This window comes from Aplidium turbinatum, chromosome 12 (assembly GCF_918807975.1).
Source record: "Aplidium turbinatum chromosome 12, kaAplTurb1.1, whole genome shotgun sequence".
NCBI classification, from domain to species: domain Eukaryota; kingdom Metazoa; phylum Chordata; class Ascidiacea; order Aplousobranchia; family Polyclinidae; genus Aplidium; species Aplidium turbinatum.
The window spans coordinates 3711399-3739323 of NC_137483.1; the positions used below are offsets into that span (position 1 = coordinate 3711399).

The window sequence follows — 27925 nt, forward strand, 5'->3', positions numbered from 1 at the left end:
CACCCATCAAACATGGTTGATTCATCAATCATCATACAGTTAAACATGCAAGTAGGCTACTTGGTAGCCTATATAAATGGTTAAGGCATGGTATGCAAGTAGCCTATAAGTTTAGCCTATATAAAAGGTGATGGCAGGGAATGCAAGTTTCACTATCCAACAAAAGAGCAGAGACAAATTTTTGAAGTGGCAGAAAATGTTAAGGAGACTGTTGTGAAGGAAATTAAAGAATCTGACTTGTTCAGCATTGCAGTGGATGAGTCCACTGGAGTTCGATCTTGTGCACAGATGCTAGTTTACGTCCATTACAAAATAAAAGATGACATTAAAGAAGAGTTTTTATTTAATGTCACCAAAAGGCAAATGCTTTGAATCAAAAAGCAATGCTTTGAATCGATTATTTCAGCTAAGAAGAGAAGTAAAGGCATTTATGCAGAATAAAATTGATAGTGAAATACAAAAGAAGCAAACTGCCAAACAAATCCAAAAACAAAATGGCATGATTGAAAAAAAATTGATTGATGTGATGAATGCTGATAATTTTGAAGAAAATCTTGCTTATTTAACTGACATATTTACGGAGTTAAATCATCTCAATTTATTATTACAAGGAAGAGACAGCACAATCATAGACTTCAAGGACATTATTAAAGGATTATAGCTACAAAAACTGCTCTGTCTCCCTCTCTGCCTGTCACCACAAGTCGATACCTTGTCATGCAATGTGTTCGAAAAGCCTGTTTACTTATTTGCTTTTATAGCCACAGCAACGTTAAATCAAGCCTAAAATGTATCAAGCATTGTAATATGCACTTTCTTACCCTCACATCAACAGAACACTGCACTCCCATCCCACCCATATCAGCTGTACGCGCGTTACACAAAGCGTGCTAAAGCTTGAAGCAATCACTGCGAGCGTGTTGCTAGGACCCAGTTGTAGCGCCACCGAGTGGATCGCACAACCCCATTGGTTAGCGCATGATATTCGTGAACGAAGAAGGTTTAATATCAACCAGCGCTTATTCCACTCGCGGTGTGCACAACTTGAGTACTGGTAACGCATTCTAAGGACTATTATCCATTCAGCAGCACCTAATGGATGGAATGAGTCCCCGGCAACAATCGGAAACTTCTCTCTGTCAATCTCGGCAACCGACCCTGCGTCAAAAGTCTCTACAAGTAGGCTATGCGTAACTACCAGTACCAGGAATAACCAATCAAGGCTTTGTCAGACCGAGGATAAAGATTTCAAACCAATACGGACCGGTGGTTGTTTGGGACTAATCTTGCCTGTTAGCAATTGTATAAAACTTAAATCGTGTAATTTTGCTACATTTTGGCAACAATGAATATTTCATTACTTTTAAAACTTATTTAGTTGAAGCGACTCACGTTTAATCTGGCCATTTGAAGCCTGCTCGATGCTAATTCAATAGAAAAAAATCGTTCAATTTAACAGATCGATTTTAACAACGCTGTCTTTGATAACCTACGCACGGCAGACAATATTGAGTGTTCTTTGCAAAGTAACTTTCATAATGACCAAGAAAAGCCATCATCATACTTGCGATCCAGAATGTCTACATTTTTAATTTTCAGAAATTTATAAGATTTTTACTTTTTAATTCAAAAAATCCAGTGATAAGTTTTGGTGATTGTTGTGACTGAATTTCAAACAAATTTCACAAATACTTTAAACTAATTATCGTTTTATTTCCACTCGGACTTCGATAGGTTAATTTCTTTTTGCAATCACATTTTTGTCAGAAATAATGTTTAAGAGTCTAGAAGTGACCTGCACAGTGCACAACATACGAGCCACATGCGATCCGCAAAAGGATTCAAAAATATTTTACAATTAGGTTACATTATGTAATGACAGTTTTAGTCTAATTATTGTATTTGAACCATAGAGAAATAAAACAGAGAGAAAATCATAGAGAAAAAAAATACCTTCTAGCTAGAACCAAGGCTTGCACAACTCAAAATGGTGCAAGGGTCCCAACAAAAAAAACTACATTCACGGACTGCACAGGTCACAAACTATGTTGTAAGATTTTTATAAAGTGACTATCTGGATAATACTAGGAAAAAATGAAATTTAAATGTTCCATACCACACTATCTCATTGTTATATTTAAAATAGTTAATCTGTGCTTATTCAAATAAAATAAAGCTTTGGTAGAGAGTTTGCTTTGTTGAACCATAGAGAAATAAAACAGAGTAACCTTAGCGGGTTTAACATACTTTTTTACACACAAAAAAGATAACATAATTAAAATAAACTCAAACGTTTTCGACACGTACGTGTGTCCTCATCAGGAATTAAATCTGCAATATACACAAAATGAAAAATCGTAAGATAAATTTGACTTTGCATTGTAGGCCTAACTGCAACGACACTCTGGACTGAAAAGCACAAACTGAACAAATGATACAGGAATGATTACGAGTAAATTATGCGGTGGGAAACAGAACACATGAGGTGTAAACTACAGGCATTGGACAAACAATTAGAACACACACAAAAGGAACGATGAGCCACAGGCGAATAACTGCCGGTTGAGATATGGATTGTACCAATATCAAAGTGCACCAATATTTTCAACTGAAGTCGCCTATACGCCCTTTGCTCGTTCTTCGAATGTTGTGTATAAATTTAGTTATTTGCGTGACGCAAACCAGACTTACATCATGGAAGCCTTAAGAATCAAACGTAACTATCCATATCTCAACCGGCAGTTATTCGCCTGTGGCTCATCGTTCCTTTTGTGTGTGTTCTAATTGTTTGTCCGATGCCTGTAGTTTACACCTCATGTGTTCTGTTTCCCACCGCATAATTTACTCGCAATCATTCCTGTATCATTTGTTCAGTTTATGCATGGTTTATGCTTTTCAGTCCAGAGTGTCGTTACAGTTGTAGTGCAGTCAAATTTATCTTACGATTTTTCATTTTATGTACCGTATTGCAGATTTAATTCCTGATGAGGACACACGTACGTGTCGAAAATGTTTGAGTTTATTTTAATTATATTATATTTTTTGTGTGTAAAAAAGTATGTTAAACCCGCTAAGGTTACTCTGTTTTATTTCTCTATGGTTCAACAAAGCAAACTCTCTACCAAAGCTTTATTTTATATGAATAAGCACAGATTAACTATTTTAAATATAACAGTGAGATAGTGTGGTATGGAACATTTAAATTTCATTTTTTCCTAGTATTATCCAGATAGTCACTTTATAAAAATCTTACAACATAGTTTGTGACCTGTGCAGTCCGTGAATGTAATTTTCTTGTTGGGACCCTTGCACCATTTTGAGTTGTGCAAGCCTTGGTTCTAGCTAGAAGGTATAGGCTAAGCCTACTTGTAGATCTTAATCCCTATCTGTGCTCCAATTGGTTTGTCGTCACAGGCACATAAAGTTTGAATGAAGCAGATTTCAAACCAAGGAAATCAATCTTTATACAACATGCTCTTTACGAATGTTAAACTTACAAACTTTCTATTGATAGATAGAGGCTCAAATCGTTAGATCATGCGCCCAACATGATTTCATAACTTCCAGTCTATAGAAGCTCACTGCAGAGCGAAAGCTTTATTTTTTTTGCCAATCCAGTTAACTGTGCGTCTTTTGAATACTGAAAAGTTTGGGTGTTCATCAGGACAATTATCGTTTCTAGCACTAGTTGCAACGTTCATTTGATGAAAGTGAAATCAAAAGCAGCAATAAACAGGTTGACTTATTGCTTCACTGACGTAGGCTACGTCAATCGCACTGCAGTATATAAGTTTGTAAATTTTATTTTGCATGTTGTTTGCTCTGAGGATGCGCATTGTCATGATGCGCAAAACATCAGTGAAGCAATAAATCAACTTGTTCAACGTTGGAATGAATGTTGCAACTAGTGCTAGAAATGCGCATCTTTTGATGCCAATAGGTTGTTAAGCATTCCTTGTCCATCTCGTCTCTTTATCGCATTTTTGGCTTTCCTAGTTTGCGTTTATTTTCCCAGGCTCTCCAAGTTGTTAATTTGTTAGTCCATAATATGTTGTGCTGATCTCTTGCTGTATGAGCTGCCTAATAATAATGTAAAGGTTTTATTTATTGTCGCTCTACAACAGCTAACTAAGGTATGTTAGCGATAGGGCTCAATTTTCATTTTATATCTGGTTTAAGATGTCGTTACATTATCACCAAACTTTTTCTCATTATGGTAGGCTACCACCTTATGCAAGAAAGAACACAATCGGTACCGTTTTTAAAGTGTTTGGTTTGACATGACCTGAAATCGATTTCAGATCTATTAGCATCACTGAGCTGGTATGAGCCGCTTATGAACAGGGGCGCCGGAAGCTGGAGGCAAGGGGGCAATGGTGCCCTTTTAAGGTCATGTAACTTACTGCACATTTTACAATACAATATAACAATTTGAAATAATCTTTAATTTCTGCCTCAAAATAATATTCACAACACAAAATTCTGTATCACAGTAGGTAATTAGCCTACCACCCTACATCATCATAACATAGCATGATGCCCTCCCGTGCCATTGTTCTTGGTATACCGGACACTTGTATCATTACTCGATGATGAGCTGATGGATGAGCATTATTGCTATATCTTATCTTAAAACTTTTAAAACAAATTGGCCTTTCAACAACAAAAGTGCCCTTTTTTCATAATCCTGCCCCCCCAGTCAAAAACCGTTCCGGTTCCCCTGCTTATGAACACGACATTATTTAACCTTTTTCAGTATTCTGCAATGAAAAACATTTATAATGTGTTTTAAAATGTTGCAACTGCTAAATTAACATGGCAAGTTTTTTTTTCTGCATCTGTCTCTCGTACAATCTCAATCAGGCGCAAACGTAAAAAAATTGAATGTTTTAGCTTCATGCAACCAATCAATGCTTTATTTTGATTTTGTGCGTAATTACTTGCAGCACAGGCGCATTAAAAGGTCGTGGCCCAATTGGAGTTGCAGTCTCTGCGGTTCTGTAGAGTGTAGAGCACAGTTGAGTTGAGGTGGTCATTTATTAAACTTGAGACTTGATACTGTATTTACTGGTTTGTGCCAAGTTTTATGCCAAATCAATATATTTAGCCTATTTGCTTTTCAAGTAAGCCTAAGTTTGGTTTAGTATAACACAAATCATACAAAAAATCTCAACAAGCTCAGTGGCTGAGTGGTTTCGTCTTCGGCTCTGGTGCTGGTAGACCTAACCTTGATTCCAGGTGGGGTCAAACCAAAGAATTTGAAAACGGTACCGATTGTGTTCTTTCTTGCATAAGGCAGTGAGAATAAGTTGCGTAATTCAATTCAATTCAATTTATTTTTCTTTGTCAGAATGCAAAAGAAATGATATTGTGAAAAAGAAATACAGTAACAAAACTAACAAAAGGAAAAGGTGGCAAAACCTTAATGGTTTAAGACGTGCATGAAAGGATCTAATATTGCGGTATATGCATCAATAAATATAGTTAAGCAAGGCCACCAAACCTGATACTTTAAAATAAGTTGATGAATTAGTTAAGAATCAGTCGCTTCCTCGTTCCTGGAACAACTGGAGCGCCAATTCTTAAAGCAATGAGAACACGACTGAACCCAACATCACAAAAACAAACTAATATACACAGTTACACACACATATTGAAATTACGTAACGGACTATCAAAACAAGGACTATTTACAGATTTCATACAGAAATAAAGTGTTCGCAGCAACGATATTAAGTAGCCTATATATTGCAGAACAAATACATAATATGGCAGCTCATTATCAAGATAAAATAGTTAAAAAAGCTTTGTTTTTTAATTTAATTTCCTGCGCATGTAAGAGCATAAGAAGCATGATGATATAGCAGCGTGTTTTTGGTATTTCTAATAAGAGTTGAATCATCTTTTATAGCGTCAATGAGGGATGGAGTGTTTTTGGTATCGCTAATGAGAGGTGGAGATTCTTTGGTAGTGCCGATGAAGGATGTAGTGTGTGAGTTGTTTCAAGCACCTTTTCCAAACCGACCTAAATAATAATCTTACGAAAAGTCAAGCGATCCTCTGAACGAACATAATAGCTTATAATAATCAGGGAGTAGTTAGATGCAAGCTGGTAGTAACATAGTGATATATTCTTATCTGGCAAATATTAAATTATACAAAATGGTACGGTATAGTAGCTTATTCATGGAAGAGTAAAGATAGTAGGCTAATCATCATCCTTATCCGGTCGGGTGTAATATATAAGATATACGTATAGTAAGATATGTTAATGTATAATATAGTAATATATGATATGTAGGATAAATTTACAAAAGTGGCATTTGGAAAGGCATGCTATACCAGGATATGGTGCACCAATCAATAATGTGATGACATCGTAAACATGATAACTACAAAGAGACAATAAATAAATTCATAATATTAGTGTATTATGAAAATCTCTAGTAATGTGCGTTTGCTCAAAACATTGCACCCATGTCACAGACACCCAGTTTTTGCTTTCAACGCTTTACAAGGCAGATAGTTGCAGTGTAGCCTAATTGAGGTGCAGCCAAGCGAGCAAGCCTACATTACATCTACAGCTTATTAGGCTAAATCGGTTATCAGAACAAATTAAATGAGACTTCACATTTTGAAAAGTAGTTTTTGGAAATAGGTTTTGGTCAATTTACGGCGGTTTAAATATAACCAGCTTCACACAACTGTTTGTATTATGTTGCACTTTCGCGCATGCGCATAGTCAGGCACACAAATCGAAATAACCACTTTCTCGTGTTAATTTTCAGGGTAAGGGGGGGAGGAGAGGCTTTGGAGGGAAATTTTAAAATTGTTTTACCAAAGGTCTTAGTAGGCAATATAGGCTACTGTTGTAATTTAAATCTAGTGGAAAGTGGAATTTGAAAAAGGCGATAAACTTCTCTTCCCCTAAAACAACAAAGAGTAAATAAAATTAACTTAGATGAGTGATCTTTGGTAGATCTACAAGGTTTAATTTATAGAGTACGATACCCATATAAAACCAAGCAAAATAACTTGATTTTCAAGTTTCCTCACAGTCTGTTGTTGACTTAAATAACAAAGCACAAGAAAGACTAACTGTAGGCCTACAGTAGATGGTTCACCACATTCTAAAGGCATTGAAGTTCACTATGGCAGCAAACAAAGATGTTGAAACGATGTAACGAATCTCAATAGCTATGTTAATAAAGTTTACAAGTCCATGAGACGAAAAAGTATGACAAAATTCTCAAATCATTATCGTTTGAAGATGAGTAGTGCAGAATTGTCTACTGGATCGTTTTCTTAGAGGGGAGGGGGCTTAAATGAACTCTATTTATTACTTCCTTTCTACGCTGAACTTTGGTCAATAACGAGCATGTGCGAGAACAACATTAATGTTTCGTCACTATTATGTCGAAGCGTTCACTAACGCCGAATGTAAGTTTTTTTCAATTATTTTCTTTTTTTTAATACTGAAAACCTTGGGTGTTCATCAGGACAATTATCGCTTCTAGCACTAGTTGCAACGTTCTTCAGATAAACGTTGCAACTACAGTAGTGCTAGTACTAGAAAAGAAATGCAGTGTTTGGTTTCGTTTTCTTGTTCTGTCGCATGCGAAACAAGGACTTTTTTTTGGAAGAACCAACAAGACTTTTGCACATTGTCATTTCCATTTTTTTTAGACCTTTGATATGTTTGGCATGTGTGGTTTTTGCTGTGATGGTTAAATATAAAAAAAAACTGAACTAGACCGAACAACCAGCAGTTAAACGAAGCCAGTCATCATTTAAATGCTTCAAGTACCATCAGTTGTTTTGAATAGACAAGATCACAACTGGTTGGTTGGTTTTGAATCTTTATCCTCGGACTGACAAAGCCTTGACAGGTTATTCCTGATAGTTTCGCATACTTATGGAGGCTCTTGACACAGGGCTGGTAACCGAGATTGCCAGATTGAAGTTTTCCGATTCTTGAAGTGTTGTTGCCGGGGAATTATTTCATTCACTAGGTGTCGCTGAATGGAGAGCAAATGCAACTTCAACCGACAAAGGGGTGTAAGCTATGCTAGCGTAGCTACTTACCACAAGTCGTGTGCAAACCGTGGACCTTTTTCCAGGGCCTTCTTCCTATATTTTGCATCACAAACTATGGCTACTGCATTCATTTTAATATTGCCTTTGGTAGTCACTCCTGGTTGTCACTGGTTAGCTTGTGTGGTAAGGATATATAAAAAAAAATATGACTTAGTCTACCATATTTGCTAAGACTTACACTGCTTAATTTGTTGCTAACCAGTTGCAGCTTTATTTTTGGCTAAAAGCTTACTGTAAAATACAAGTGGCTATGGTCTGACCTCTGACAAATTTAAAAAAAAATTTGAAAAAAGCTGATTGGAATCACTGCACTGCAGTGTAGTCTCCGGAAGTGCGTCAGACTTCGGATCATTCTTTCTAAGTTTTTATGTGGAAGTCGCCTACTCTAGTAGAACTAGTTTGTTGAGCTGAGTCACTTCGAACTGAAAAATTATAAGCAAGCTTTCAGCAAGTTGCTAAATTTGTTGAACACATTGTGATTCTAGGTTACCGTACGTTCAAACAACTATCAGTTTTTGTAAGCACGGTCGTCAGACGACCAATTTGTGGAGAGTACAAAACTAAAAGGTAATTGTATTTTAAGGATTACTAATTCAGATCAGTTGAGGGTGGCTGCTTGACTAGAATACCTCCCAGGTCACTTCGCAGCCACCCGTTGCAGTATCCACACATTCTATGTGATCGTTTGTATTATTTGACTTTACTTAATGAATACTTGCTATAAAATAAACGCCAATTAATCAATCAGTGCCTATAAACAGTATGTCTAGCTGACTAATTGGCAGTAGCGTTGGCAAGGGGGGTCCAGGATATACTTTTGTACCCAGGTGCGGGGTAATTTTAGGACCCCGGAATCTTTCCGAGAGGGGCCGGAAAATTTAATGAAACTACCGAGTGTTCTTTGGATAGGGTGCGTTTTTCTGAGCAGTGTTTTGATTCGAGGGCCCGATGATTTTATTGGTACTGGGCCCAAAGTATTCTTTTCATGGCCCTTTTCATTGGTGGAGTGGTTTGTCCATTCAAATTTGTAATCCAATTTGGGTAGAGAGGTAACTCTTTTAAACCATAAACAGACATAACTAAGCAACAACACTACATTTAACATTATAAAAACAAAAAACAACAAGCGAACGTTTTCGGCTAGTCATATAGCCCTTTTCAAGCCTATAAGAAAAAATACATTATTAAAAGAAATGCTAAAGAATCATATAGTATCACAGCAAAAATATGGTCAAATCTAAACATTTGAGAAACTGCCTCGCTCACGCAAAATGATAACTGAAAATTACACAGCACAACGGGTCAAATTTGTAATCGGTGCAAAAAATCCTGGTACATAATTATGCTATTATATTTTCAAGTCTTTACCAGGTGAAATATTTATCACAGATAATAAATCTCGAGGGATGTTCATCCAAATAGATTCAGCATTATCTAAACTTCTTTTGGCACTCGCATGTAAAAATTTTGCCAACCTCTGACTAATAGCCTACCTTACTATCTCTTTGTTAGATCATAATCATAAACACACAATGACAGCGCCTATATAGCTTAGTATTCTCCTTGCAGCCTACTTCGAACGATGTAAGACCACGTGTTCGATTTCCTGATTGAATTTTTTGTTATCTTGTGCAAGTCGAAATCAAAATATCGACTTTCTAAACAACTTTTCAAAAAGTTCTTCACAGTTGGTACAAAACAAAATAGGCCGCCCCGTTGAGTGTAACAGCCAGTAGAGCTGATAGGGACGTCCAAGGGGTACTTTTAGACCAGGGTCCGGTTTGATTTTAAGGGCTTGCAACCTCTCCAAGGGACCGGGAACTTGAATTTGGGGCCCGAGGATCTCATTGGTACCGGCCCAAATTATCCTCTCAACGACCATGGTAATAGTTTTATATTCCTCTTCACACTTAGTTAACTCTAACAGTCCAAAAACAGTTTATGAAAATGACAACAACAATATTAAAATAATTTTCGATTCCTGTTTTATTTTTTAGCTGTTTCAGTAGAAAACGCTGAAACTTATATATAGTCCTGATTTGAACATTAGAACAAGAAAGAAACGAAATGCCATTTTATTGTAAGTAAACACATATTTTGTTTTACTTTTGATCATATTCAGTTGAAATATTACCAAGATTTTAGCGCTGCATTGGAAACGATTCCAATCTGCTTTGTGGAGACACGTGAATTTCCGCATGTCCAGGGATTTGAACATGCATGCCTCAAACCAAGATACTGTAGTGGCTGGCTTGATAGCATGAACAAACCCAGGCTACCTCAAAATATTTAACATAGACTACAAAAAAATTAAATATAGCCTACAAACCTAATAATTTAAATTATATCATCATAATTCGGATGCATCTGACTTCCATGAAGATAGTTCTTTTGAACATCTCTTGAACATTTTCCACATTAGTGAGGAACATGGTCTTCGAATAATATTGCAATTATATAATCGCTACCACCGATATCTTTTGCAGTTGCCAAAAAAGGTGGTTCTCGTGTTTCCATTGACACAGAAATTAACCTAATGAAAAAGTGTGCCGTCCATAAAAAGGACTTGGCACAACGCTTGGAAGTGTATTGTACAAAGCTGAAGAACAACGGTAAGTAGAAGACACATATATTTTCTTTGAATAGCCAAAGCCGGCACATTTGCAGCGCAACTAGATATTAAAAGTGCTCCGAACCATCCCCGATGTCCAATTAATAGCTCGCGTCTTGACAAGACATGAAATACAATTCCTAAAATTGGCTAAACGAAAGAATTAAACATATCGTCTTTCAGCTCACACTCTAATCATGTGCCACATACTATGCTCTTCGTACGAACACGAATATTCGTCATTCGTAAGCTGCTTGTGTTTAAATATTTTCTTCGGGAAGCCTTGTGCGACTATTTTAAAACACGAAGATTTTAATTTAACAAAATCTCTGACAAACAGTCAAAATTTCTCTCAAATGATTGCATTAATAAAAAAAATGGATTCAAGTGTTTTTGACATAAAAATTCTTCGTCTTAGTAAGTTTCGTTCTTATACCTGGAGTGCAATGGTTTGCTTAGGAATAAAAAACGTCATCTACGGTATTGTATTAACAAGTAACTATAACAATACACTTAAAAGAATAATTACTATTAGTAATCAATTGCTTAAGTAGGCTATGCTTTCCAGAGATGTACGTATACGCCGTAGACTTTTTATTTACGCTAACGCTTACGGCCACATATTTTTGGATAGTTGTCGCTTGAGGCTACGCCGTAAAGTTCTCGCGGTTTTTTAGCGTATAGCGTCAACGTATACTTTTTAATGTCTTTTTTTCGCTACAACACACCAAAACCTTCCAGCGCTGCAGTTGAAAGGATGTTTTCAATGGGCAAAGACATATTGAAACCAAAACGCAGCAAAATGTCAAATGAACGCTTTCAGATGCTTGTGTTTCTTCGTGGAAATTCAAAATAAAACTTGTTTGTTTCGAGTAGTTTATACCATGTGAATGTTTGGCACCTAGCAAACAAAATGAGTTTACGCAAGTGTATGCGATGACGCTGACGCCGCCAACTGTTTTTACAAGGTACGTTGACGCATACGGCGTATGGTTTTTCGAACGTTTGCGTTTACGCTGACGGCGTCAATATTTTTTGTATGCGTGTACATCACTGCTCAAACATGTAATTCCTTCATTCTTGAAATACAAAAGCTAAAATCTAGGGAAAAGAATGACACAGCGTATGTCATGAAACAAAAAAAATAAGACGCTGGGTTGAATACAAAACAGCCTACTTTAACAAGGTAGTTACAAAAAAATAGTCGACCTAGAGTTTCCTTCGAATGCAAGATCATCTCCATCCTAAAAAGTTTTTGAATTAAAAAATCATCTTGAATGCAAAAATATACGCCAGATAATACCGAATATTCGTATATTCGTATTCGTGCAAAGAGCGCAGTAATGCAGCCCCAGAGTTTTCATTCAGCATTACACTGGGAACCGAAAGATTGAAGTGTTTAAGCAAGGTGTCAATTTCTACTCGTGTGACATTTGATAGGTGTTACTATCTGTAGCATATTCATAGTCCAATTTGGCTAGAGAGATAACTTTTTTAAACCATTAATCATAGTTCTCTCCGATAGCTCAGTTGGTTAAACTCGCGACTTTGTGGACGAAGGAATCGCAAGATCAAGCGGCGCTGGTTCGACACTCTGGATGTACGCTAGAGCAGTATACACTCTCTACTAACGTCATATAATGCAGGAAATAGTTTACAGACAACACTTCAACAACAATCGCAAACTTCACTCTGTCGGCTGCATAGCCGAGTGGTGAGTACATTGAGACGGCACTCGAAAGGGCGCCGGTTCGACACCGCTTAAAAGCCTGCAAATGCGTCTTTTAACAGAACAACTGAGGGAATGCCTGAAGTTGGACACGTAGATTGACTTCCTTGCCTTCCCATACACTCAATCTAATTCTTCAACCACCGGGTGTAGCCTAAGTTTGGATACAGATAGCAACTCTGACAATCTTGATGACTGGGCCTACGTCAGTGGTTCCAAACTTCAAAAAAGTATGCAAGACTGCCAGGATGAAGATTTCAAAGTGGTTTCTGGAGTCTGAGAATCAGTTCACTTTGTTTTTATTTCTGACCATCACAACGAAAAAAACAACATATGACAAATATAGCAGAGGTCTAGAAAAAGGTAGAAGCGACAAAACGTTGATGTTATAACGTGCATGATACCAAAGCAGGGCAATCAAAAATATGGCACGGTCGCAACACCTCAATAAATTTTTTATAAATTTAGAAAAAAGAGAAAAAAAATAGGCTAGTGAATTTTTTTTAACAATTTGTAAGAGTAAAAAAAAAACAAGACAAAAAGACAGTTGCTATGTTGATCGACCCTGGTGGGTTATCAAAAGTGTTGAAATGCACCGGAGATGCACTCTCAAAATGAGCACTATAAAAATTAATCTTGAATTCTTCTGAGCCGTTTATGCTTGTTGACTTGTTATGACGATACAAACATTTCTACAAACCGATAAATGATCTAAATCAGTTGCAATTGTCAATGTTGTTACTTGTTACAGCAGTGGTTCTCAACCTGTTGGTCTTGGCGGACCCCTTTTGGTGCCGTAGAAGGGGTGCCTTAAAAAAAATTTATCTGATATTTTGGTATATCGCGTCTTCTAATGGAATCAAATCTTTCCTAAGCTGCAAAGCGACATCACTGAAAAAAATTTGCTAATCTCGCGGCGCACTTATGATGACGACGAAGTTATTTTATCAGCTATATGTTGGCACACAGGATCAAATTCACTAATCTATATGCTGGTTTCATGTTTTTCTATAAATTTTATCAAAAATTAATAACTTTTTGCGATCGGTAAAAAGAACTTCTCCCTGTTTTTATTTGTAATCAGTATTTCGTTGTAGGCCTATTACCAGTCAGGATAAAACTGTGACTGTTGATAGACTACTGACTAACGTTTGCACTTCTAAGTTAAGCAGTTATCAACAATGCGTTGCATCAGAAGAATTAAGTTGAACATAGTCAACATTGCCTTACGAAAAGATTCAACTCATCCATATGATTATTTTAAGTTAGGAAACCAAACCTTTGTGCGATGTCCTTTGAAATTTCAAACAACGGACCCACGAAAGGATCAGTAGCCTACGTTGCCGTACAGTTTAAGAATCATGGCAATGCACAAATAGCCTAAAGCATAAACTAATTTTTAAATTTCGTAATTTATCAACTATGCTGCAAACTCAGAAACTTTTACGGGCCTCCTGAAATCGCTTCGCAAACCCCTTGGGGTTCGCTTACCCCATTTGAGAATCACTGGGTTATAGATACTATATCAAAAGAAAGGGATACGAAGGCTCACAGCGATTGCATTATTCTCACCTCACTAGAGGGCGGTAGGCTAGTAGCGGTTCTTCTGAAAATTGCAGAAAGTTTTGTGATGCACCTGGCACACTCAGCTCCAGAAGACAGCAAATGTTATGTAGGCTAAAGCATGTTCAAAGAATACTTGTTTGGAAGGACATTTGAAAGGTTACTAGTAAGGTGCTTTTTTTAACAAAGCCTTTGCAGTAGGCTAGGTGTAAAGCAAGTATAAGAGTAGTCACAGTAGTTGAATTAACAAGCAATTATGAGCATTTAGTGAATATCCATGCCTGATGGTAATAGTGCAATGCAGGTTATCATACCATTAGGGTCGTAATCTGGTTGATTTTCATAGGCTTGCAATGGAGGGAGGGTCATAGCCAGCGTAGGGGGGGTTGGGGGCATGCCCCCCAGGAATCGTTTGCAAATTTGCCTTTGGTTTTATAGCTTTTCTTGCAATCTGAGCCTTACGTAGCTGATAACTGTTGGAGCTGTTTTGCAAAAAATGAGGTTTGAAAATTACTCAATAGCTGAATAATAAAATAGAATCACAGATTGCCTCTTAACACTTGAATATTAGTTTATCAGTAAATGAGATGAGCTGGCAGATTATGTTAATGCCACCTTTATCTGTTTTTAACCTAATACTGGAATAGTCTAAAAAATAAAATTCATTGTCTAAAACAGTGGTTCCCAAAGTGGGCGCCCAGCGCTCCCCTGGGGGAGTTTGCAATCAGGAAGGGAGCGTTGGCTATAAAGCGGGCGATTGGGGGGTGCTGAGAGTAAATCGGGGCAGTTATAAGAAGAGGATTGCAAAGCATTTTTTGTCATGTCTCGCTTCAAAGAAATACAAAAGAAAACGGTGACTATAAGAGCTCTGTGGCAGATATGCGGCAATTATGTTGGCAACGTAGCTTCGCAGTGTCTTAACAAGCTTGTTGAGGTCGTAACGCATGGCTTACTTTGAAGCACTGCGATTACGCAAATCCGATCTTACAATCCGAGAGTATTTTAATTGAGCGAATTTTGAGTTTACCTACTGTTTCAAGAATGCGAATTCCACTCTTCTAACTTTGTGACGTCATAATTATGTTTTCTTTAATTTTTGGTTTTACTTTTTTTGTCGAAGGGGTCTTTTGATACTCTGTTCGTTGTCCAGGGGGGCGCTATTAAAAAAAGTTTGAGAAACACTGGTCTAAAAAAACAAACACGCTAGGCTACGAGTGTCAGTAATAACTTACACCTTGGTGATCGGATAAATCGGATAGATCGTGATCGGGTGATCGGATAAATGGAAGTGGTGGATGTGAAGCAGCGGTGACAACAAGGGCAAGATTGGGCTGGGCAAAGTTCAGGGAATGTGGGGAAATGTTGTATGGCAGAAAATTCTCACTAAGGATGAAAGGGAAAGTATATCGGAGCTGTGTGCGGCCTGCAATGCTATATGGTAGCGAGACATGGATATTGAGAGAGAGTGAACTGGCAATCCTGAGAAGAACGGAAAGGTCAATGGTGAGAGCAATGTGTGGGGTGAAAACGAGAAGGGAAAAAAGGACTGAAGAATTGTTGGATATGCTAGAGATGAGAGAGACCATAACCAACTGGCAAGGGCAAATGGAGTAAGATGGTATGGACATGTGATAAGGAGGGAGGAAGGAAGTTTTCTTAGAAAGGCACTAGATCTAAAGGTGGATGGGAAGAGGAAACGCGGTCGTCCAAGAAGAACGTGGAAACAACAAGTGAAGGATGAATTTAAAAAAGTCGGACTGAAGGAGGAAGATGCAAGGGACAAGGTGAAATGGAGAAAAGGGATTAAAACAATTGCTGCGCGGAAACAATCGGCCACCCCCACTAGTGGGGAACAAACCGAGGATGGATTATGATGATGATGATGATGATTTCATAATGGGAATATCCCCAGATAGTGATTTTTGTTTTGCATGCCTTGGTCCCATTTGCGCCACACTGTAGTAAAAAAGCGGCGAATAGGCAAGTTGTATTATCAACGCATGCTGAGCTGTGAGCTCTCTTCAGCATGCAGGGTTGCCAGGACCAGAAAAGTTCAAAATTTAGAAACAAACGGGTTGTTTCGAATTTGGAACTAACGGGTTGTTTCGAATATTGAAATTAGAGCGAAGAGGTTCTGCTATTAACATTTTCAATTTCTACACCTAAATTTGTTGTTCCTAAAAGATTTTTGATTTCATCAGAATTGTAAGGCATGCAGTGCATGCTTTGTATGCATGGAGAATACGCCACTGCAGTGCATACCAAGGTTTATCAAATTACTATTGGTGCCAATTGTCATTTTACGATAAATAGAACCCCTTCTAATCTATTGTCAGACTTAATAAAACCCTTCGTATTCCCTCCCTGACTTGTTATTGTCTATTGAAGCGTTAATCTCAAGTAGATTGAATTACTATTATCAAAGAATACCTTTACAGCCAGCGAGATTTTTTTCCCACGAACTTATTGTTACTTCGCATAGAGTTTGTATACCGTGTGAATGCAACATTTTTTCGTTGGCGTGTTTAGTTCAGTGCTTTCATCTTGTGCTTTATATTCGTAAGAACAACGTTTCGACGCCCCTCGAAGTCAATTTTTTTTTTTTTTAATAATTTTTGCGGTGCACGTAAGCTTTTCAAAAAAAGTAGGTTTAATGGGTAAGGGTTAATTCTTAACCAATTCGGAAAATTTTACTTCTAGAGTGACCAGATGTTACGGACAATCGTTCCCTAAATCACACGTCACATAACTTACGGCATGAAATATTATTAAAAAATGAGCAGAGATTGCAACATTCTTCGTAAGACCTGTAAAACATTGCACAAACCCTTTTGAACATCTGTGGGGAATCGCTTCACAATGTTTATCACTGTTACGTCACATAAGCTGGTTACGTGCATTTGAAATATCTTAAGTTAGTTTCGTCATTTTAGAATAATTGTCGTTGGGAAAGGTTGGTCGAATATTTAGGGGAGGATGAGGTAAGTTGAGCCACTTTTTACTCAAAGGCATACTAAATAAAATTTTTAAACGGAGATTAAGCATTAAAATGTGTAAACTGAACACTCAAGAATACATTTCATAAAAAATGAATGAAAAAAATTGTTTTCGATGGCGCTGGCAAGGCGCAAAGTCCAGTGTTTCATTTATTTTTTATTTTTTGCAAAATGACCAAGAAGTGGAAAAACTGCTCGAGAATACGTCACCAGCGACAGCAGTAGCTGTAGCGATATCAAAAGTCTTTTCGCGCGTTGGTTGGAAAGTTCAGACTTGTTGCGTTCCAAGGATTTTCACATTGATTCAAGGCTTGGACACGTGGAATCCATGTAAAAAATGCTGATTACTCCACGCCTTCTGAATTGCCTAGTTGAAATCGTTTCACATGCCTTTGTGGAATTTGCCTTCAAAAACTTCTTTTTTTTACATTGATTGAAGGCCTGAATACGTTAAACCTATGTAAAAGAGGCTGATTTACTGTTTGAAGAACAAGACCTACCATTTGAAACTCACGCAGTAAAAACTCTTGCCCGATCAGCTGATTGCTAGTCGCTGGTGACGTAGACTGTATAATCGCACGCTTCGCTGCTTAAGCCCATTCCCGTTTTGAAAGCTCAGACAAAAGCATGCGCGAAATGGTGATCAGACCGCAATGGGGCCAAATTTTTTTCAAAATCGTTTTATGGTAGCATGTTAAACACAAAGAACGTGGAAAATCGCAAAGTCAGGTTTTTCCTTTAGTATGACTTTAAACATATTGAAACCATAACGCAGCAAAATGTCAGATGAACACTTTCAGATTCTTGTGTTTCTTCGTGGAAATTCAAAATAAAACTTGTTTGTTTCGATTGGTTTATACCGTGTGAATGTTTGGTACCTAGCAAACAAAATTAGTTTACGCTAGTGCATGCGGTGACGCTGACGCCGCCAACTTTTTTTACAAGTTACGTTGACGCATACCGCGTATGATTTTTCGAACGTTTGCGTTTACACTGACGGCGTCAATATTTTTTGTACTAACACCTTACTAAAACGCATTGCGTACATTTGCAGTTGTTTTTTAGCCAGCCTAGTAATCAAACAAGCTATAGTGGTCATATACCGAAAACGTTTTTCCGAAGAAATATATTTGTTGCAGGCTAGTAGCCTATACTGGTTAGTCTTACTCATAACTATGAGTTTCTAACTTCTGAATATTTCTCGAATTTTTACATCCAGTGGCATACGCGAGGAAAGCATTGGGCCATGCCCCTCCTCCATTAAAAATATTGATTATTTTTAGCGTTGTTATGATTCTAGATTGTATAGGTATTGTTCAAGAATGGTCTTGGGTAGCAGGGCCGTATTAACCGCTCCTTGTACCCCGGCAACTGGGGGCACGGCTGTTTAGGGGTTCAATTATTTCAATTTGTTTAATGTTTTTTTGGCCATTTAAAATGAAAAAAAATTTATAAATATTACTACAGAAGCACGATATTCAATAGCTTAAATCACGCAAGATCCTATTTACTGCTTCTAAAACGCCGATTAGTGGGCCCACATCTCTGTTTAGAGGCCCATAAGCTATTCATATTTAGTTGGTGCAGCGTTTTCGGCAATTTTAAATAAACAATGTGACAGTAACCTACTGCTACAAAAACTCGACATTTTATAGTTTAGTTAGACTGTATTCATCGATTTTGTAATGTTGATCCTCATTTGGAATGACTATTTTAAATCGGCGAAACTACGCTCTAGCTTTCTTGGAAAATGTCTTTCAACGGTTGATAACATAAAACTGGTCCAAACTTAAATGCTCATGAAACGATGAAGATGTTCAATAATGGCATCCAGAAGCGTTGGCAGGGATTATCCAGCGTATGCTTTTGCATTCGAGATGATTTTTTAATTCAAAACTTTTTAGGATGGAGGTGATCTTGCATACGAAGGAAACTCTATAATTACGTCGCCTATTTTTTGTAACTACCTTGTTAAAGTGGGCTGCTTTGCATTCAACGCAGCGTCTTATTTTTTTTGTTTCATGACATACGCTGTGTCATTCTTTTCCCTAGATTTTGGTTTTTGTATTTCAAGAATGAAGGAATTACATGTTTCAGAGACGGCTTTTTTCATTGCCAAATTATCCTCTGAAAACGGCCCTGTATAGGCTAATCTTTTAGTTATTTTAGTTGAACTACATAACCCTTTACATTGTTATGTAGTCAAAATAGGAGTCCCAACAGATTGTAGATATTGTAAATTTAGTTTGATGTTTTTGATCCAAATTCACAACCGGTTTGAAAAACGTTTTAGGTACCTTTAAGATACTAAAAAGTAGAGGCCCACAAGTAAATTTCGGATGAAGGGTAGGGGGCGAGATGGTGCTCACACGGCCGTGAAGAGTAGGCCTTTTTCGTTATATCTTTAGAGTGCGATAATTTTTGTTTAAAGTAACGTAATAAATTGCATTCGATATTTAAACTTTCTGAGAGAGGTTCAATTTATGCTTTGGGGACATTGCCTATCAATCCAATTATCACAGTTTTTACTTATTCGATTAAGCTTCCTATCATGCTTATCATAATCACATATCTAATAATTCCATTTAAAAGCATTGTGACATTCGAAAAGACCGTGAGAGTTTATATTTTATCAATAGATGGCCTCGGCTATTTTAAACCTTGGTCAGACTATAAAGTAGCACTAGGCTATCCTACTCCTGATAAAGAAAAATTAAATTACAATGCTCCCTTCCCCCAGTAACAAACTTCTGCGTATGCCACTGAACGCACCTTCAACCAGGGATGAAGGAACCATTTTAAAAGTAGGTGGGCCCAGAGGCGCAGCAGTCAAAGTCAGTCCAACTTCTGGGGGGCGAAGCCCCCCAGACTCCCTTTCACATTGCTGCATACCAAATACTTTATATCATTTGTACAGTAGCCTACATTGAGTCTTCATGATTGCCTTTCGTACCCACAAGCAAAAGTTTCCATTTTTGGGCCTAATTTGGCCAAAACATTTACAAAATTGTTAAATTGCTTTATAGTGATAAAGCTTTGGTAGGGAGTTTGCTTTGTTGAACCATAGAGAAATAAAACAAAGTAACCTTGATGGGTTTAACATACTTTATTACACACAAAAAATATAACATAATTAAAATAAACTCAAACGTTTTCGACACGCACGTGTGTCGTGTGTCCTCATCAAGAAACAACACATAGGCCTACATTATTGTGTCAACCAAAGATTTGTTGACAATGGCCGGGGAGCACTTAAACCCAAACCTAACAACTAAAAGTGCGATTAAAGAGCATATTGCCTCTTCTGAAATGTGCACTGACAATGTTTCGATCGGCCAATTTAAAATCATCTCGAGGCAGGTGGTTCCTCCACGTGGTTCCTCCATCCCTGCCTTCAACATGCCTAGTTTATTGTTTTGAGTAAGCCAACTACTACGTAAAACATTTTATGCGACTTCTAGAGTGTTATACCACTTTTTTTCAATACCAAGTCTATTCAAATGATTAAACTAGTTGCTACAAACTAAAGTTATCGTCAATGCAAGCTGAGTATTAGTAGGTTAATTTTACAAAGTATGACTAACTGGTTATTATTAGCAAATGGGTGTTTTTTCAGTTCGTTTTTGTTTCCATACGAAAAAAATTTTGACTGCCTCTCTTGAGAAAATCCTACATATGCCATTGTCTCCGTCGTAATATTTTTCTCTAAAATAAACAGGGTATGAAATGCCATTGAAAATCTGCTAACATATCTTTCTTGCTTGGATATCCTAAAAACTATAGTGAAGCCAAGCAAGCATGCTTGGGTCTAACTTAACTTTGCATGTAACAAATTTTTGTGGAAATTAAGGTTTGTCTTGACCGTTCCTGAAAATCCACAAAAAAAGTGCCTTTTTACAAAAATTTTGGAAAAATTATGACGTACCGGTACAAAAAGTCTTCATACAAACAAAACGATTTTTCACAAAAAAAAAAATTTACGAAGAAAAATATCTTACGAATATTCGCAAGGTTTGTTTGTTATGACGACCGTAGTATATCAAAATGCCGAATCACGAATATAACTTACGTATTCGTGCAAAAAGCACAGTAATGCAGCCCCAGAATTTTCATTCAGCCTTAGACTGGAAACAGGCAGATTAAAATGTACCAAACGAGGTGTCAATTTCTACTCGTGTGATATTTAACAGGTGTTACTATCTGTAGCATATTCATAGTCTAATTTGGGTTGAGAGATAACTTTTTTAAACCATTAATCATAGTCCTCTCCGATAGCTCAGTTGGTTAAATTCGTGACTTTGTGGACGAAGGAATCGCAAGATCAAGCGGCGCTGGTTCGACACTCTGGATGTACGCTTGAGTAGTACACTCTCTATTAACGTCATATAGTGAAGGAAATAGAATCAGAAACTTCACTCTATCGGCTGCATAGCCAAGTGGTGTGAGTACCCTGAGACGGCACTCGAAAGGGCGCCGGTTCGACACCGCTCAACAGCTTGCGAATGTGTCTTTGGCAGGACAACTAAAGGCATGCCTGAAGCTGAACACAAAGATTGGCTTCCTTGCCTTTCCATGCACTTAATCTAAATCCTCAACCACCGGGTGTAAGTCTGAATAATGATAAATACAGGGGCTCTATCTACTTTTAGAATTCGGGGGGGGGGGTGATTTTTGGACAGTGGGCTAAAATCGTCATAGTCATTTCAACTTATGGGGGGCTGCGCCCCCCAGACCCCCCACTGCAGCATCAGTTTCTTTCTGATCGAAGCATAGGGTTTCCAAGTCGTTTCACAAAGTAGCTATGTTTCGGAAAAGGCATTTTTTGGTAAGCAAACTGGTAGTCATTTAACAAGAAATAATTCTGGCACTGCAAATGAAAACTCGAACCAATCATAAACTATGTTTTTCGTGACGTGAAAAAGGGCAAAAAGAAGATGATACAAAGCAAATCAAGTGCTGGATTTTCTATCAGCTGTTTGTTTGTTTGTTTATTTGTTTTTCATATTTTTACCCTGCATTGCGAGAAAGCGGACTTGAGCGCTATGCATCTGTGTACGCCTTCTGACGTACACCTGACCCACGCTGCAGCCGACGGCAATGTCTGTTTTCGATTGTCTACTCTACTTATGACTTAAATTTGGTACTACCCATTACTCGAAATCGATCACTAGGTAGAGGCAATTATACTTATAGTGAAGTTTCTTCCTCAGAGAAACAACAGCAAGTGCGGGGGGGTGGAGTCGAACATGCAGGCTCTCGACTGCGAGCCGAGCCCAACGCGCTAACCACTCGGCCACTGCTGCCGACTGAGTTGGCAGCTAGTTGGCTTTTCAGGGGTTAGGGTTAGAAAGTAGTCATTTCATTGACGTGGGTTCGATTCTCACAACAGCTATTGCTCTTTTTTCTTCTGTAATTACCAAATAAAGGATTGGTTGGCGGTGTCATTCTAGTCATTTGCAGTGGCAGAGTTTTTTCTTGTTAAAGTGGCTACCAAGCAAACTAAGTTAAAACACAGTGTAAACGCCTGGCTCGTAGTTCAGGGTTGCCAAACCAGAAAATCATATTGAAATGAAATATATATTCATATTGATAAAAAGTTCAAAATGTGCTAACAGCGAAAATATATTTTTCAAAATTTGATCAATAAAATATCACAAAACCTTTTCAAAGCCAAATGAGTGGGGGGTGATTTTGCATTGATCACCCCCCACTCCAATTAGTGGGGGGTAATCACCTCCCTCACCCCCCCTCGGATAGAGCCCATGGATAATAACAACTCCGACAATCTTGGTGACTGGGCCTGCGTCAGTGGTACAAAACTGCTACCCCACAAACATGCAAAACTGTAAGGATGAAGCTTTCAAAGCAGTGTTTGCAGTCAGAAAATAAAAATTCTTAAAATTAACTTGAATTCTGCTGACCCGTTTATGCTTGTTGACTTGTTATGAGGATGCAAACATTTCTACAACCGATACATGGTCTAAATCAGTTGCAATTGTCAACGTTGTTAGGGGAGACTCGGGTAAGTTGGCCCAGCAAAATGAAAATTTGAATTTGTGAGCTGATAACAAAACATATGTTAAAGCGAATGCTATTGAAGAGTAGAGAATTCATCACTCTAAAAGTGGACATATTCTTGCATCAAACAAACATTCTTAGGTATATAATTTTTCAAGTTTTCCGAAAAAAATAAAATGGACCATCTTGCCTTCATGTGCGGGTAATTTGGCCCACCATGGAAGGTAAGTTGGCCACGTGGGAAACATGTCCATCTACGGTATATTAAACAGTGGAAAAGTTCTCTTTCTCCCCAATTTGATTTTCTTTCTAATTATTTCTTGGTTTTATAGAGGCATACATACCGTACATAAATTATTCTATGTATGCATTCATGTATGGTTTATAATAAAATCTACTATTAGGCTATAATGCTGTATTTTACCTCAGTAAACTTTTTTTACATGAGTAGCCTACACCAAATAAGCTTTCGAAAATAACAAAGGTTGTATCAAACATCATGTAGTTGGAACGGCATGCCTTTATTCCTAACGATCTGGTCACCTTAACGATACTGATAGGTGGGACCTTGTTTGCAATAGGCTACAAACCCCATTTTTGCATGGGTACCAATATCGGAACATTTTTTAATGTATCTCCGAAACGAGGTACGTTTTAGACCGTCGCTTGAGAAGTGGTTGATACACATTTCCGCGATTGGTTTTCTTGATTAGGCTACTTAGCCTACTATTATTACCATATGGGTTAGGAATAATTTGTGGCATAAAAACGATGTTAGGAAGTGTATTATTGTTATTGATCGCTTAATGCTGATGTAAAGCCGCGATTTACTTACTTTGGATACTTGATGATAGGCTACTTCAATCTTGCAAAAATAAGTCATCGTATTAATTAGTCAATTATTATCATTCTATGTAATACCTCATGAAGGCAAGTTGGCCATGGTGGCCAACGTACCCACCCACGAAATGGGCCAACTTCCCTGCATGGCAACCACATTGCAAAAACTAAAATTTATGTCAAACTATCGAGCTTCTAACAACGGTTTCACAGTCAAAGTGAGCCTTAATAACCACTCTAGCGCTGCACTCACTAAATAATAACCTTTCTTATATAGTAAGAAAAAAATCACTCGACATCTAAAAAATTCTAAAATCCAAAAATTTCAAAAATCATAATTTTTCATACAAAAATCGTGCTCACATGTTTATACTGCTTGCTAGAGCCTCCCAACCTGGTGATAAGATAGTTTCAACAGCACTTTCTCAGTATGCGTACGATACGTAACAATAACTATTTTAGTTAAAAAATTATTTAGAGTGGGCCAACTTGCCTACTGGGCCAACTTACCTGAGTCTCCCCTACTTGTTACAGCAGTGGTTCTCAACTTTTCTGTCTTGGCGGACCCCCTTTGTTGCCGTAGAAACGGCACCTTCAAAAAATGTATCTGAAATTTTGGTAGATCGCGTCTTCTAAATCAAATGGAATCGAATGTTTCATAAGTTTCAAAGCGACATCACTGAGAAGAATTTGCTAATCTCGCGACGAACTTATGACGACTGATGACATTGAAGTTATTTTATCAGCTATATGTTGGCACACAGGATCAAAATCACTAATCTATAATATGCTAATTTCATGTTTTTCTATAAATTTTATAAAAAACTAATAAACTTTTTTGTGGCCGTTAAAAAGAATTCTCCCTTATTTCATTTGTAATCAATATTTCGTTGTAGGCCTATTCACAGTCAAGATAAAACTGACTAACTATAATAGACTGCTGACTAACGTTTGTACTTCTAAGTTAAGGGGTTATCAACAATCCTCAGAAGAATTAAGTTGAACATAGCCAACATAGCTTTACAAAAAGATTCAACTTTGTCGATTGAAATTTTTTGTCCTTTGAAATTTTCAAACTACCCATCAGTGCGTTGCGGCCTACAGTTTGAGAATCATTGTAATACACAACCAATTTAAACACAATCAATTTTTAAATTTAGTAATATATCAATCATGCTGCATACTCGGAAACTTTTACGGACCCCTGAAATCGCTTCGCAAACCCCTCGGGGTTCCCATACGCCCGGATGAGAATCACTGTGTTACAGGGATATTTAAAGAAGGGGATACGAAGGCTCACAACGATTGCCTCATTCTCACCACACTAGAGGGCGGTAGGCTAGTAGCGGTTCTTCTGAAAATTGCAGAAAGTTTTATGGTGCACCTGGCACAGCCAGCTTCAGAAGACCGTTAGCAAATGTTATGTAGGCTAAAGCATATTTAAAGAATACTTCTTAGGAAGGACAGTTGAAAGGTTACTAGTAAGCTGTTTTGTTTTTTTTATTAATAAAGCCTTTGTAGTAGGCTAGGTGTGAAGCAAGTATACGGGTAGCTGAATTAACAAGTAATTATGAGCATTTAGTGAATCTCCATACCTGATGGTAATAGCGCAATGCAGGTTGTCAAAGCAAGGTTTATCAAATTACTATTGGTGCAATTGTCTTTTTTAGACAAACATATATTAATTACGATAAACAGAAGCCTTTCTACAGTATTGTTAAACGTGACAAAAGCCTTCGTATCTCCTCCCTGACTTAATTGTTATTGTCTATTGAAGCATTAATCTCAACTTCTCAAGTAGATTGAATTACTATTATCAGAGTAAGAGTAACCTTTACAGCCTCTTTCACCTTTTGCTGAATAGTCAAGTTAGGCCTACTCTACTCTCTGTGCAGATCTCTTACAATGTATAAGTTAAACATGTTTACTTCACAGTGTAGCATAGATTCAAACGATCTGTTATAGCCTGATGCTGTGGGTTCTTTTTGGCAATCAGCAATGCAGCATCAGGCTATAACAGATCGTTTGAATCTACACTGTGAAGTAAGCAATGATCATGCTGCTAAGCGAAACTCATTCAACTACTTAAACATGTTTGTTTAGAGTCAATTCCAGAGGATCCAAGAAAAAATCCAACCAGTGAGGCTTTCCAAAATCCGTTCTCCGACACTTCTGTCCTTTCGTTGCATTACAAAGTCGGAGGAGTAAATATGGGTCTGGTCTGGAAACATGTGGACGACATCAACAACCTCAATTCAAAGCAAGAAGTTGAGTTTTTCTTTCCTTAAACAAACTTTGACAGATCACGTTCTCCCGTAGACATTATAACATTTTTTAATCATGTAATGTTTATTACAGTAGCTTGTATAAAAGTGCATTTACGTAGTGTTTTTCAAATGCATCCCTTTGTTTTTAGCTACAACTTTTTTTCTTTTTGCAAACAGAATAGACCGAACACAATGGAGCTTACAAGTGTAATCAGAAAAGTCATGATTTCATATTTGAACTGGGAAATCAATGGGACTCATTTGGGATAGTTGTTTTTCCCAGGGGAGTTGCTTTGGGAGCAAAGTAACCTTGCAATGCAATACTGCAGACAGACAAATTAACCACAAATTACTGAAGGAGAATAACACTATTTTAAGAATAAAAAAGGTTAATCCGTGCATATTAAATTCAAACGTTTTTGACAAAACTTTAGCTCTCATCAGAACGACAATCCAATACAGCTAATTTTAAACAAAAAACAAAAATTGCTGAAAATAATAGGTTACTTACACATTAATATTGTTTACACTTATCGTTGTTTTTGTTTGGATACAGGCTATTTTCGTTATGAAAACTTGCAGTTAAAACAAAAAGGTTTCAATTTAAATACTGTATGTGACCTACGTTTGGTTTATTATACTGTTTGAATATTGTAATTCAATCTAATTAATTTGTTGTCAATCATGTCTGTGGTATTGTTTTCAGTATGTTCAAAATTCTCTGTTACGTTAGCTACAAACTCGGGTATTGGCTACGTCAGAGCAGCCGCTTGCGAAGAACTGGCAATTAATTTGTAGCTGAATAGTAGGCTACCCAGAGTGCAAATAGGTGGATTTTTTTCCAACTTGTAAAAAAAATACTTTGCAACTTGGAAGTATTGGTTAGGTTTTAAATGTTTAAAGACCAGACTGCTAATTCCTTTACCTTCTAATGTTACATTACCACTGTTGGTAAATGTCTGTGTCATATGCTCCTGTGTGTATTACTCATCTTCAATAAACGTATATTCAAGAATATAGCCTACTATTGACTTTTTTTTTTCTTGAGGTATCGTCATCACAATCCACCTGTTAGTCTTTATCAAAACCCCGTTATCTCGGCGGTCAAATGCCGAACTCAAATCAAGGGGTGCTGGTTTGTCTCTCGGGGTGTGCTCTTTTGAACAACGTACTTCAGGACTGCTCTTTATTCAGTGGCACCTAGTGGATGGAATACTTCCTTGACAACAATACTTCAACAACTATCGGAAACTTCACTCTGTCAATCTCGGTAACCGGCGTCAAAATGCGTCAAAATCTCTACAAGCATGCGAAACTACCAGAAATAACCCATCAAGGTTTTGTCTATCCGAGGAAAAAGATTCAAAACAAACCCAAATTTTCTTCGGTGATAGCAGTAATACGTCAATTCAACAGCGACACTTATTGGATGGAATAACTTGCATACAACAGCATCTCAACAAACCAAAAAGTTCAAACTATGTTTGCCTTAGGTTGATGGGGCTTGTGTCAGTAGTTTGAAGCTTTTCTGCATGTATGTAAAGCTGTCAGGATTATCAAGCTTGCAAAAAGCCTTTCTCAGTCCAAGCGTAACAATTTCAACATGCTGTCAAACCAAGCATGCACAAAAATGTCAGTCTAAAGGTAGCCTACAGCCTAATATTTCTATTGAGGCAAGCAATTGAAACGCATAAAAGCAACTTTATTGATGGTTTAAAAACTGTGAATGAAGAAGAATATAGGTTTGATAGTCTGGGCCAGTAGGCTACTTGTCAACCTAAAATACGGTTCGCACTTCTTTGCT

At 37.4% G+C, this 27925-nt stretch overlaps 1 protein-coding gene across 1 annotated transcript; it reads left to right on the forward strand.

The window, feature by feature from the left end:
• Positions 1-10080: 10080 nt before the first annotated feature.
• On the forward strand, positions 10081-27138 carry LOC145781102 (uncharacterized). The gene is made up of 3 exons (XM_082592857.1): positions 10081-10177; positions 10584-10709; positions 25958-27138. Exons 1-3 carry the CDS (start codon positions 10165-10167, stop codon positions 26140-26142), a joined length of 324 nt encoding a protein of 107 aa, XP_082448983.1. The 5' UTR covers positions 10081-10164; the 3' UTR covers positions 26143-27138.
• The last annotated feature ends 787 nt before the right edge of the window (positions 27139-27925 follow it).

What these genes read in the sequence shown, in the direction of transcription:
- LOC145781102 (XM_082592857.1), top strand. An exon ending in TACAAAGCTGAAGAACAACG is followed by an intron (nt 10,710 to 25,957) that starts GTAAGTAGAAGA and finishes ATGTTTGTTTAG; the next exon opens with AGTCAATTCCAGAGGATCCA.